The following is a 13477-nucleotide window of genomic DNA, read 5'->3' as shown; positions in this document are numbered from 1 at the left end:
TAGAAAAAACAAACAAAAATTAATATTGTTCAATAACAGGTTTAGAAAAATCAAAAATGAATCAAGTCTCCAACTGCATATTTTTACACAATCTTAATCATATCTAACTATTCATCATATATTTCTTATGTTTCCAAAATTTTACAATTACTACTTTGTTTCATCATAGTTCATTATTTAATACATTTTGCATTAGAACAAAATTGAAACCTATGCACTAGATACACATTTTTCACATCATTCAAATTCTGTAAATATTTTTAATTTTAAAAGGTTTTTCTTTAATAGCTATATTTCTGAAAATATATAATAAATATGTACTGGAAGTAGAATAAGTTGAAGAATAAACTACATCGATATAAATCCAACAAAATTTAATAAAATAAAAACGTTTTCAATCGTTTTTCAACAATCATCCTCAGTTACCGAAAATAGATTATTAAATATAGAACATAAAATGCGTTCGAAATAAATACTAAAAAGAAAAATTAACGGAAAACGCCCTAGCAGATGCACTAATCAAAAATTAACAAATAAATCAAATAAATAGTGAAAAATTAATAATTGTAAAAGGACCTCCATGTAGACAATGAGTTGGCATCTCTATGGTTTATACAACCGGTTTTCATGTGCGCTTTATAGATTTCCAATCTCTCTAGATCAGGGGTCGCCAAAGTGGTCGATATGGACCCCCAGCGGTCGGTGCAACATCATTGGGGGGTCGATGCGGCTAAGGGGTCACAACCTTTTTTTTTCACTCATACATATACACTTGTAATAAAACTTTACGGTGGGGGTCAATGTGAGGCTTTGGAAAGTGATTGGGGGTCGACGGTTAAAAAAGTTTGGCGACCCCTGCTCTAGATGTTTGATCGTTTGCCTATTAGTCATCATTTTTATAATTGCCACTTGATCCCATTGCACGTTAATATCCTGTTGCTTTGCGTACGATGCCAACACAGTGTTATCAAGGTTCCTATCGATTGTATATTTGTGTTCCTTGAATCTTTGCTTTAGACCACACATCATCGCACCCACGTAAACTAGCCTGGAATTGAATCGTTGGTCATGTATTAAATGTGCTTATATGCATTGTACAAGTTTCTGTGACATGGTAAGAGAGCTAAAGTACATTCTTAAGATAGCCCAACTACACGGATATCCAAAGGAAGAGATAGAGGATCTTATTTCATCCTTCCAATCCACTGCACGGCATTCTCCCAAGGTTGACCGTAATAAACAAATAGTGCTTAATTACATCCCATTTTTGAACAAGATACATAGATCTACCACCAAGTCTAATAACTTTCACATTGTATACCAGCGCAATCCCACTATTTTCAAACTTTTAAGAAACAATAAAAAGGAGGAGGATCGGAATTCAACAACGGGTATATATTCGGTGCCTTTACATGACCAATGATTTGATTCCAGTCTAGTTTACATGGGTGCGATGATGTGTGGTCTAAAGCAAAGGCTCAAGGAACACAAATATATGATCGATAGGAACCTTGATAACACTGTGTTGGCATCGTACGCAAAGCAACAGGATATTAACGTGCAATGGGATCAAGCAGCAATTATAAAAACGACGACTAATAGGCAAACGATCAAACATCTAGAGAGATTGGAAATCTATAAAGCGCACATGAAAACCGGTTGTATAAACCATAGAGACGCTGACTCATTGCCTACTGCGTGGAGATCCTTTTACAATTATTAATTTTTCACTATTTATTTGATTTATTTGTTAATTTTTGATTAGTGTGTCTGCTAGGGCGTTTTCCGTTAATTTTTCTTTTTCGTATTTATTTCGAATGCATTTTATGTTCTATATTTAATATTTTATTTTCGGTAACTGAGGATGATCATTGAAAAATGATTGAAAATGCTTTTATTTTATTAAATTTTGCTGGATTTATATCAATGTAGTTTATTCTTCAATTTCTGAAAATGTTAGCATTAAAATTAGCAGAAGTACTTGAACTGGTGTTTTGTTTCTTCTAAATTAACTTATCCCTGTTTACATTTTTATTTTGTCAAAGATTTAGCTGTTAACCTTTTAATTTCCCCCAAGACCATATTCTTGGGCAATCATATTAAATTATGTTGATATCAATCATGTTTGTATTATGAGTATATGCTGCTATATATGAGAGTTATGTTTGTATTGTGAGTCTATGCTGTTCTATATGAGAGTTATGTTTGTATTGTGAGTATATGCTGCTCTATATATCAGAGTTGTTTGAATCTATATAGAGAATGTTGTCTGGATTTTCTGTAAATATTTGTTATAATTTTTTCTTGAATTAATTCATTCATTATTTCTAGGAAGTGCACCTCTAACTTTTGTCAACTTCAATTTACATGGATTTTCAATAATCTCTGATAGAAATAACTATAACTTTGGTTCTTGTTTTCAGGTAATCATTTCATCATAAACACAGCTTTTATAGTAAACAACAGTATCCAGATAGTTGGAAAAAACTGTTCTAACAGTTAGTTCACAAAGAATATCTGTCTTTGGTTATCCCATGAATACTCTTCTGTCTTGTTTATATAGTTGACCTTGAAAATTAACTAGCAGCTTTACATTATCACCATTAACAATTTTGCAAAACTAAAGTAAGATAGTAAATTGGAACAAATCAAACTACAAGAGAAGTAATTAACTCCAAACATACAAAATACGCTTATATGTGTAAAATTTACAACAATGCAAAAAGTGATTTTCTCAATACTACAAGGAAACTTTATCTTTAATCAATCTTTATCAATTGGCATAAAAATTTATATTAATTATATTTGTTAGTATATAAAGATTGATAGGCCTACATATCATTAATTAAAATACAACATCAAAATAATTTGTTAAAAATGCAAATATTGTATTTCTATGTGTACATTTACATTTCAAATCAGCAAGAACATTTTTAAATAATAAATGATTAGAAAACCAGAAACATTTATTATATAATAATGTTCTTTCTGATTGAAACAAATATATCCAGTAGAAGATATAAGTTTAATAAATTAAAAATGTTTAAATGATAATTGTATCCTCATTATTGTTTATTTGCTGTGTTGTTATATCACTAGATAGAAGTAAATTGAATATGCCACTTAGCATCACAAAAATATCTTTTAAATTAAAATAATTACATATTGGGAATCAAAAGAAACTTTGATCAATGCAAGTGCATACAAATAAATGTAAATAATCTGAATGCATCAATTACATGTATGATATGCAAAATTCCACTCAGATCAAAATTTTATATATTATATATATATATATATATATGCAATTACTGATTATGTAATTATATCATCATATAATTACATAAAAGATAATTACATAGATCAATTGCATCTATACAGATAATTATAACAGTATTAATGTAACACATTATTTTATACAAACATATTAATATATCAAATTTTTTATTTTGTATTTTCAAATGCAATAATAAATATAAATAATTCATAATTATTATTGCAGTTAAAAATATAAATATATTTTTTAGATGCTTTACATAATACTTTTTATGTATAAACATTAAAACACAGACTAATGAATTTATAACTACTACTAAAACAGAAATAATTTTTTATTATATTATATAATTTTTTAAAATTGATACAATATAAATCAAAATTTAAAATATTTTTATTTTTTGCACATTATTATATTTATTAATTCAATAATATAACAAAAATATGACATTGCATAGATTAATATTTTATAAATTTCTTTTTAATTTTAAAATATCCTTATTAAAAACATTAGAGAAAACAAAAATGTACACTTCTCTGCAAGACTATTAATATTAACATTTGCTGAATAGAGCTGTCACATGTAAATAATGAAAGGAATTTTCATATGAATCAATACCCTTTGAGAATATAATTTAATAATTACAATCACTCAATAATATTCATATAAAATTTATACTTCTTATGAAATGAATGAATAATCATAATTTTCTTTTCTTAGTATAATATATCAACTGTGAAAAAAATTAACCATAACTCAAACATAATACAATAATTCACTCTGTAGAAAATTCAATCAAATTTATGTATAATTTTATTATGTTTTGTAACTTTTCATTTAGATTTTATAACAATTTCTCTTAGTTTGAGACCAAAGATTTTTTATCATTATTTGTTTATTTAGGGTTCAAGCATGCTTCTGTAAACAAGCTTATTTAATAGATGCCATCAGCTGATGAGAAAATAGACTATGCAGGCTTAAAGAACAAGTCAATCAGCTGATAATTATTACATAAAATTTACAAGATAGCTGACATGTATTATAAAATTAATGATAATATCAATATTAAAACTAAAATGTATGAAGAACTGTAATTTTTATATTCTGTTTTGAAAACTCCAGTACAAAACAGTTTTTGTTCTGTATTTTAAGATCTGTTATATGTTAATATAAATGTCTACTACCTTATAATTAATAAAGGCTAATATTTCTAATAATAAACACTTATTTATATTAATTCAAATTGACTTTTATAGTATTTACATAAATGTCAACACTAATAATTCTATTCTTTAGTTTTTACTACATGACAACTGGCAGTTGTCTCTGACTAATATTAACAGCATCTGTTTCGCAATTACAAATTAAATGTCAACATAAAGCCGCGTAGAGGAACAAAGACGAAGTGAACTAACCTTTTGCCAGAGCAACCGTTGATTCTTTCGTATCAATTGTATATAAAATTCCTTCATAACGTATTTCAGATTTGGATATTAAACTTATTTTACTACCTAAATATGGCGTGCCTCCACTCATTGTTTAGAATCAGTCAACCTGCGACAAGCAAGACGATGAAAATGGATTACAGACACAACAAAACACCTTCTCCCAAGCCACAATCACCCCAACTCCAAAAGATGGCGAACGATTCACTGAACCTCATTCGTCAAACGCAAGAGGTGGAGCCAACAGTGTCACATGACCAAAAGTCACGAAATATATTAGTTGACTGAAATGATGTCATCGTGATGAACATTTTCAATGAAAAGTACATTAAAACCATTAATAGTTTTATTTATTAATAAATAAATAAATAAAAGCAAATGTTTTGCTTAGATTTATAGTTTTATTGAAATATTTTATTTTTTATTTCATTTATGTAAGAGAGTCGCATGTATACTTGCTATTAATGCAACAGGTTTAAAATGTGTAATGGATAATGTCTCCTATTTAAAAAATAAGATATTTAAAAAAAAATTTAAATTTAGTAAGTTAAAAAATTGTTTTAAAAGACATTAAAACGTATCCATAATTTTTTAAATTTCTTTTCTTATTATTTTTAATTTTATTTATACAATTAATTATATAATTTTGAAAATTTTAAGGGAGAAAAACAAATTTTTTTTTTACAAATTTGTTATAAGTTCTTGTAGGAAAAAGAAATTTAAAAGTTATATAATAAGTATATATAATAAATAAATAAATGTATAAAATGTTTTATATAAATCTTCATAAATTATTATATAATTTCAATTTTATAAATAGAAATATCAATATTTTTTGTTTTTAATTCTATAATAAAACAATTATAACAAAATGTGATTACGAATTCTCTTGCGCTTTCTGTTTTTTACAAAAACAGGAATCGAAGATAAATAATTTTGTTACTGCAATATTTGAGGCGTTTGAATTTTGTTTTTATATTAAAAAAACGTACAGTAACTAAAAACAAAAAAAAATTGTCATATTAATATATATAGATAATTCTTCTTCATGCAACTTAACAATTTTAAAAGTAAAAAAATTAATAATTATATATTTTTACTAAAATTAAAAGGTTTTAAATTATATGAAATTTTAAGTCTTAATTAAGGCTTTTTAAATTCAATTATCTTGTGATAACTAATTTAATTTACCTGTAATATAAATTATCTTTATTTTATTAAATGTTCTGGGTCAAATTTAATTTATTAGCACTTATTCTGCTTTTTTCAGAACAAACTGTAGTGTTTTTCAAAGAAATTAATTTCATGACATAAATTAAGAAATTTATAAATATCTGAGCTTTAAATTCAAAATATTTGTTACTAGATAATTCGAAACAAATACTGTATATTTAACTTCAGATGAATTCGAATATTTATTAAGATAAATCTTAATTTACGTTTTTCCGGCTCCTACCGTCTCGTGAATATGAAGGTAACTTTTCTTACACGTCATGAGTTCTGATAGACCCGGAATGATTATAATCAGGTGGTGAAGAATTGGGTCCTACATATCCAGGACCCAGTGGCGTACCGTGGGTGTCAGCCGCCCGGGGCAGAGGAAAATTTCGGCCCCGTTATTTAGGTATTTCAATTTAAAAGACCAAAATTCAGTTTTGTCACAGAACAAGCAATGAAAAATTCAGTGGTGTGCAGAGACCTGTTTAAAATAGTTCCATTGGATATTAGTGGTGTATATGAACGCGAATGAATCGTACAAGCAAAACAAAAGGTTTCGCAGGAATTCCTCGGACGAAAAAGTTACTAGTTTACCCGGCGAGCCGATTCCCAGACTGTCCGGACGATAGCACTATCGTAGGCGCGATGCAAGTACAGTAATACCCCGACTTACACTACCCCGACTTACGCGAACCCGGAGTTACGCGATTTTCAAATCTCGTCGATTCGTCTTTTGTTTCAGCGCCACGAAACCCTTGATTACTCACTCCCCCCACACTATTGTTCAGCTTACACGTTCCTCACTCCCCCCACACTATTGTTCAGCTTACACGTTCCTCACTCCCCCCACACTATTGTTCAGCTTACATGTTCGGACGTGTCGCGCGGAATCCACACATAGCTACAATTTATTTTGTGCTATTTATTTCTGTGTTTGTTATATCTACGGAGACTCGAGAGACTCTACTATGTCATCCAAACGAAGTAGAACTAATTCTTCTGCATCAAACAAGAAAAAAAAAACTTTATCTTTGGAATGTAAAGTTAACATTGGGTACGTTCGTAAAGTCGAACGAGTTAAACGAGAATGACGTCATCGTTATTCCTATTTCGTTAGACTTTTCGAAAGATTCGTTACTAACGCGTTTAACTCGTTTGACTTTACGAACGTACCCATTATTAACGACTTCGATGCAAAAATGAAAATTTGTGAATTGGCAAAAAAGTTTGATCTACCGGAATTGTCGGTCAGAACAATTATAAAAGGCAAAGAAAAAATTCTCGAAAGCTGTGAAAAATGCTCAATTTTTAAATTCAAGCATCATTCGTAAACGTCATGGTATTATCGCTGAGATGGAAACAATGTTAAAATTATGGCGTAATAATCAAGTAAATATGAAAAATTGTAAAATAATATAGGCGTAATTTGTTATACATATCAGGGCCGGATCATCGCATAGACAAATGAGACAAATGTCTAGGGCCCGGTTTTTAGAAGTGCCCGGTCAAACTGTTTACTGTATTTTGAAAAGATTTGTAAATAAGATAGTTTGCTTTTCTATTGGACAACTGTATATAATAAACAAATAAACAAAAATATATTGCTTTTTATATGGTTATTGTGAATTCTAAAATCTATAGAAAATGTGTTCTTATGTTTCTTCTTTTGAAAGTAAAACTTCGAATAATTTAGAATTTCTTTTTTTATAGCGATAAGAATAATATTAACTATTTCTATATGTATTCTTAACATCCTGTAAAATATCTATATCTATATCTATATCTATATCTATATATAAAAATGGACATGTATGTCCCTATATTTCACTTTTCCGCCAAAACTACACATCGCACGTGAATGGTGTTTGTATGTGGTGGTAGCCCCAAGTCTCCATTCGTGCATAGGGGTGGTTGCGTCTCGATAGCTATAAGGGTGCGGGAGATATGGGCTTGAAAGTGGTTGAAAGTGGCTTTCTATTTCGAATGTTTTGTTCGATTTTTTCGAATTTGTTCGAATTAAATTAGAACATAAAATTCGAATTGGTTCGATTATAGAACGATTGTAAACGTTCCAGAAACGTTGAAATTTGTTCGTTTGACTAAACGTAAAAATTCCCTAATTAGTCTGGAAACGGGGGACCTAATTCTTGCATTTTGTGAAAACGGGTAAGATTAGCTATAATGTAATTATCTTAATCTTCACTATCGTTACTTTTTGCCCAGCGAAGCGGGTCCTTGCAGCTAGATTCTAGATTACTTAGAAAAATAGTCTTTTATATATATATAAAAACTATACTATTACATACAAATAAAAACCCAGCGAAGCGGGATCTTGCAGCTAGTTGTTAAATAATTTTGCTTTTATTTTTTATTAAGCATCTGCAGTGTCCGTATGCAATTTAATAGAAATAATAGTGACAAGATTTATTAATTGAAAGAGCCGGGAGAGGGCCCGGTAAGAAGAAAATGTCTAGGGCCCCAAAGTGAGTTAATCTGGCCCTGATACATATGAATTATCTAAGATTTTATTAAATATTTTTTTCTAAATTATTGTTTTCTTTAGTCTCCGGCCCCAATTAAAAATTATTTGTATGTATTTATATGAGAAATTATACCCCGACTTACGCGGTTACCGCTCGGTCCCACCTATAGCGTAAGTTCGGGGTATTACTGTATAGATTAGGATGTTTCAAATTTTTACAAGATATTATTATTATTTATTGTGAAATTTTGCCGCCCTCTAAAAAGTGCCGCCCGGGGCGGGCCGCCCCTTCCGCCCCCACTACGGTACGTCACTGCCAGGACCGAATACCCACAAAAAATTCCTGAGGTTTGGTTCTTTCGGACTCGACCCCGAGTCTACTTAGGCACTAGGATGGCGCGTTAATCCCTTCCTCCATCCGATAGTCGCCCAACAATCAGGGGTGGCCCTAGGGCGGTGCAAACGCTGCGACCGCACCATACGCTGTCATAGGGGGCGCAAAAAATAAAACCCAATCGCCTTATTACTACTTAACCCTACTCGCCAAAATAAATTCTATACAACAGTGAGCTGGGTTGTGCGCATTTCAAAGGTATACACATATAGCGTGAAATTCGCACTTAAAGTTGTAGATTGTTAACCTTTTCAAACAAATATTTCTTTTTACTGTTATTGTTTCTCATCCATACTACTACTATGCTAATCTTTCGGAGGTCTGAGTTATTAATAATGTAAAGAATGTATTATCTTTAATCTCTATGTACTGTACAGTTTAGTCTCTCTACAGTGAAATCTCGCACCATCTGAAAACCTTGTTAGGCCTCCCCTGCCAACAATGGCCGCGTGGATAAAACCATAGAACACTAGTCGTTGGTCGTGGGTTTGCACCTAACCAAAGGGTTGACCATAAGAATTTTCCGATTTTCTTCGCGTGTCTAACACTTAAATAGGTACCAGTTTCCATTAAAGTTTTCCCGGAAGGCACTCCTTTGACAAATTGCTCATGTGATGCATTGTCTAATACTAAGAGTGGCAACCTTTGTCACACATGCCAAACGTGGCGCGCAAACGACTTTTTTTCCGAAATGCAGCTCAGGGCTTACAAAGTAAATAAATATCCAAATTTTTAACATATACTTTTTCATGTTTAGTAAACAATTTTTTAGATTTATAAAGTGTGTGTGTATATGGATTTTGGATTATTTGAAAGGATCTTTCTATAGTAGAAAAACATTAAATAATATGCTTTCAAGACGGCCGGATGGCCGAGCTGACAAGGTAGCAGCTTACTGCTCTAGGGGACGCGGGATCAAATTCGAACAAGTCAAAAAATTTTTTTCGGGAGTGGTCCGTCGATATGTCAAGCCCTGTACCTCACCACCCGGTCGCCTCATTGTGGGCTTGGCCGTACCCATAATGGGTTTGCAAAAAGAGGCCCACAAGGTGGAAAGAGTTAAAAAAAATATATGCTTTCAAAAATATTGGTTGACACGTGAAAACATTTTTAATCATACTTCTGACGATTTTGGTACACATACCTACCCTGTTCTACATTATTAATCCGAAAAGTGTTGTTTTTCCCATCTCTATAAATAAACCACAAAAGGAGTGCTGTAGTCGTTTCAGAACTGTCCTCTGGTATTTTTTAAGCAGGGAGAAGTCCTTATATTTTGAGAACATTTAGGTTAGACTTTAGACTGCATCTCGGCCAAAAATCTGAGAAAGTTACTTTTTGCATAGTGTTTTTATTTTTTATTTTTTGTAGTGATTACGAATACGAGTATATAGGTCATTTTTAGTACATTTAAGCCGTTTTCCAGATACTGCGCCACAAGGTTGCGCATTGTCCATACAAAACTTCATAGACAGTGACGATTCAAACGGTTAGCGCCCTGGCTCTATACATTAAATTTAAATCATTAACTTTAAATTAATGATTTAAATTTAATTAAATTAAAACATCAATTTTGCATTGCATCGAAAAAATGAATTACTTTTAAAATGTTTTGAATTATACACCCCATAACACGGTAGATACGTTCCGGTTTATATGAATCCATTTTCTACGAGTCCAGCCAATCACAGCCCGGCACGTATGCAGTTTACGGACTATGGCTGTTTGAAAGGTTTCTTCCATAAAATTACTAATTCGACTCAACATTTCCAAAATACGTATAATTTTTTGGGAATAATCCATATAAACTATGCTATAAACAAAAAATTGTAGGATTACTTACCGAGCGTGCACTATGCCATTTGCTACCGTTCGACTACGCCATTGCTTAAGCTTGTTTTCGTCGTGGAGCTTGTCATCGAATGGCGCTCGCGTGCTTCCTGATAAAAAAATTCGCTGAACTTTGGAGACATCATTAATATAAATATAATTTTTATGGCCATTAAATAATAAATGATCTTTAGTTGTTCCGCTGCTCGTTTAAACTCAACGGTTTGTGCAATATCCGCTATTGGTCTAAATTCGACCAATCCTGTCGTGACACGAGTCGGCGATGACGTTTTACCGAATTATACGCGTTTTTTTTAGCATGTTTGTACGAATACTGTCGCAATTTTTTCGCCGTGATATATAAATCCGAACTATAGGAACCCGTGTTATAGGGGGTCGACTGTAATTTGCAAAACATTCAAACAATTGCACCGAGATTCGCTATTTTGAAACTGCAGTGCAGTTTTATGTGAGTTTAACAACGCACATAGAGCAGCACCTTCATTGTTTTAACAACGCACTGAAGGCCATTGTTGGGCGACTATCGGATGGATTCTAGTGTTTTAGTAAACTCGAGTCCGGAAAAATGAACCTCAGGAATTTTTCGTGGGCACTCAGTCCTAGATATGTAGGACCCAATTCTTCACTACCTGATCATTACCATTCCCAGTCTAGAAGAACCCATGACGTGTACAGGAAAAATTATCTTAAGCTTATTAATACCAAACTATCAACCTTTAATCATCACTTGTTACAACAAGATGACATTTCGAACTACACAACAGTTTATTATTTCTACATTTGCAGCGATTTGTTGCGCTCTTAGCGTGGAATTGCATCGAGTGTAGCCTTGGCCGCCTGTCAGTGAATGGGAAGACGCGATAATTTGTACTAACTTTTCTTCTGCGCCCACGCATTCCAGTATGAGTAGTTTCTCGTGCAAAATAGAAAACTCACTTCTGGAATACAGTGTTTGAGAACACCATGTTTTGTTCCTAGCTTGTAGAAAGCGCCCTCGACGTTCACGACAATTGCAAGAACGCTTCTTGGATTACCGCGACTTCTGTCAACATTTGGCATACGTTATCTCCAACTTTTTGGCGTACGTTATCTCCAACTTTCGCCAGTGGGAATTTTGTATCTGAATTTTTAAGCATCTTCGCACATTCAGCTTGCAAACTAGTATGAGCTGTTGACGTTTTCTTCCTGTTTTCTTGTTTATTATAATATTGCATCAGTGGCGAGCCGTCCATGGAAGCTGTGAAAGCGCCGCTTCCCTTGAATTTTCTAAAATATAAATACATATTATACGATGATTTTCATATTTTAACGTACTTTGAATTAATTAAAATTAATATTTTATTATAACCGCATTATGTATCTTATTACAAATTTCTATACTACATGTGAAAAAGTGATAAGATTGCTATTGTATATTCGAATATAAATCCGTATATGCATATTCCCAATGGAAGCGCCGTATTGTTGAATGTGGGACAGCTTCCACGGCGAAAATATCTGAATTGTGTAAAGCAGCCAGATTACAGGCATTCTTGCATGCGCTTTACAGAGCACCAACCTCTCGCGGTTTAGCTGGTGGATGCTACACACCAAAATATCGTATAACGCTTCCAATGATTCTATCTAGGGCAGGCACAGCTTCCCTATCATCAAATGTCACCGCACATCACTGTATAGCATGCAAGTAATTATCTTTCCGTACCCTTCGTCTGCTTTATTACTTATTCCACAAATTGCACGGACATCTTTGCCGCAGGATCCACAAGAATGGGTTGAACTACATTATTTTTCACACATTACACAGAATCTTTTCGCATTGTTATTGTCAAACAACCGGTCTAGACTTTCCGATGGTTTCACCGCCACGAAAGCAGCTTCATTTCCGGACGTAGTCCCTGCATTTACAGCATTCTCTATTTTTTGTTCGACGTTCTTAAGATTAAGATCTTTGTCTGTAAGTTATCGACAACCTCTCTGGGCGGATTTGAGGTACTCGACCCTATCTTTGCTTTGCAGCCAAACATAGCCTGATATGGCGACTGCTGAATGCTTTGGTGAAAAGAACGGTTTTTCATGAATTGAATAAATCGGAGACCCTCAGACCAATTTGTTAATTCATTTGTCTGCATCCATGTCCTCATCAAATTCTCAACATCTCGGTTAGCACATTCCATGGAACTTGATGCTTTTAAATAATTTTTTATTTAAAAAATAAAAATTAATCGTACGATAACTTTTTCTCATGTATTCGGAAGCCCTGCAATTTTGAAAAAAGAGTCGACGGTTCCTTCTTCTGAATTTTTTTATATTCAGAAAGGTCTCATATTTAGAAGTCGAGTTACGTATCAGTTTTAAATGTTTTGTATATACTTGGCCCACTTTCCATCTGAATCTTAGCCGCAGCTCAAAATTCTGGTTTGCTCTCCATGTTATCTAGTAATGATCGAAGTCGAGTTCGTTTCGTCCAGAATGACTTGATGTCACTTTTTCGGCTTTTTCATCGTAAAACTGAAGAGTTGACGTCAAACTGTCGTTAAATGTACACTTTTTGGACGAAACGAACGTAACTATTATTAATTTGAAGAAAATTTTAAATTAATGTTATAGATCGATGAGATTTTTAAAGTGTATTTGTTGTTTGAAATAAGTTACGAGATTCAACAATGAATTTCGTTTGTTATAAGTTCTTTATTGTGAATAATGGAGTTTTAACAATCAGAATCAGTTTTAACAATAGTATTGTTCAACAACATCGCAAATATCAAGACCGAAGAGTAAATAATAAGGAACACTTGACGATTTTGCATATC

The 13477-nt window shown here is 32.3% G+C and overlaps 1 protein-coding gene across 1 annotated transcript in view; it reads right to left on the bottom strand.

Moving 5' to 3' along the window:
* The window catches only part of LOC111634408 (protein LSM14 homolog B-like), a 65119-nt gene extending 60163 nt beyond the window's left edge, over nt 1–4956 (bottom strand). Inside the window, exon 1 of the mRNA XM_023379170.1 lies at nt 4693–4956. Within this exon, the coding sequence (XP_023234938.1) occupies nt 4693–4813 (121 nt within the window). The 5' untranslated portion in view covers nt 4814–4956. The remainder of the gene's footprint in view (nt 1–4692) is intronic.
* Between the last annotated feature and the right edge of the window lie 8521 nt (nt 4957–13477).

This window comes from Centruroides sculpturatus, unplaced genomic scaffold, assembly GCF_000671375.1.
Source record: "Centruroides sculpturatus isolate CEXI.00-Female unplaced genomic scaffold, Cexi_2.0 scaffold809, whole genome shotgun sequence".
Lineage (NCBI taxonomy): Eukaryota > Metazoa > Arthropoda > Arachnida > Scorpiones > Buthidae > Centruroides > Centruroides sculpturatus.
This window is presented reverse-complemented; position numbering and strand designations above follow the sequence as displayed.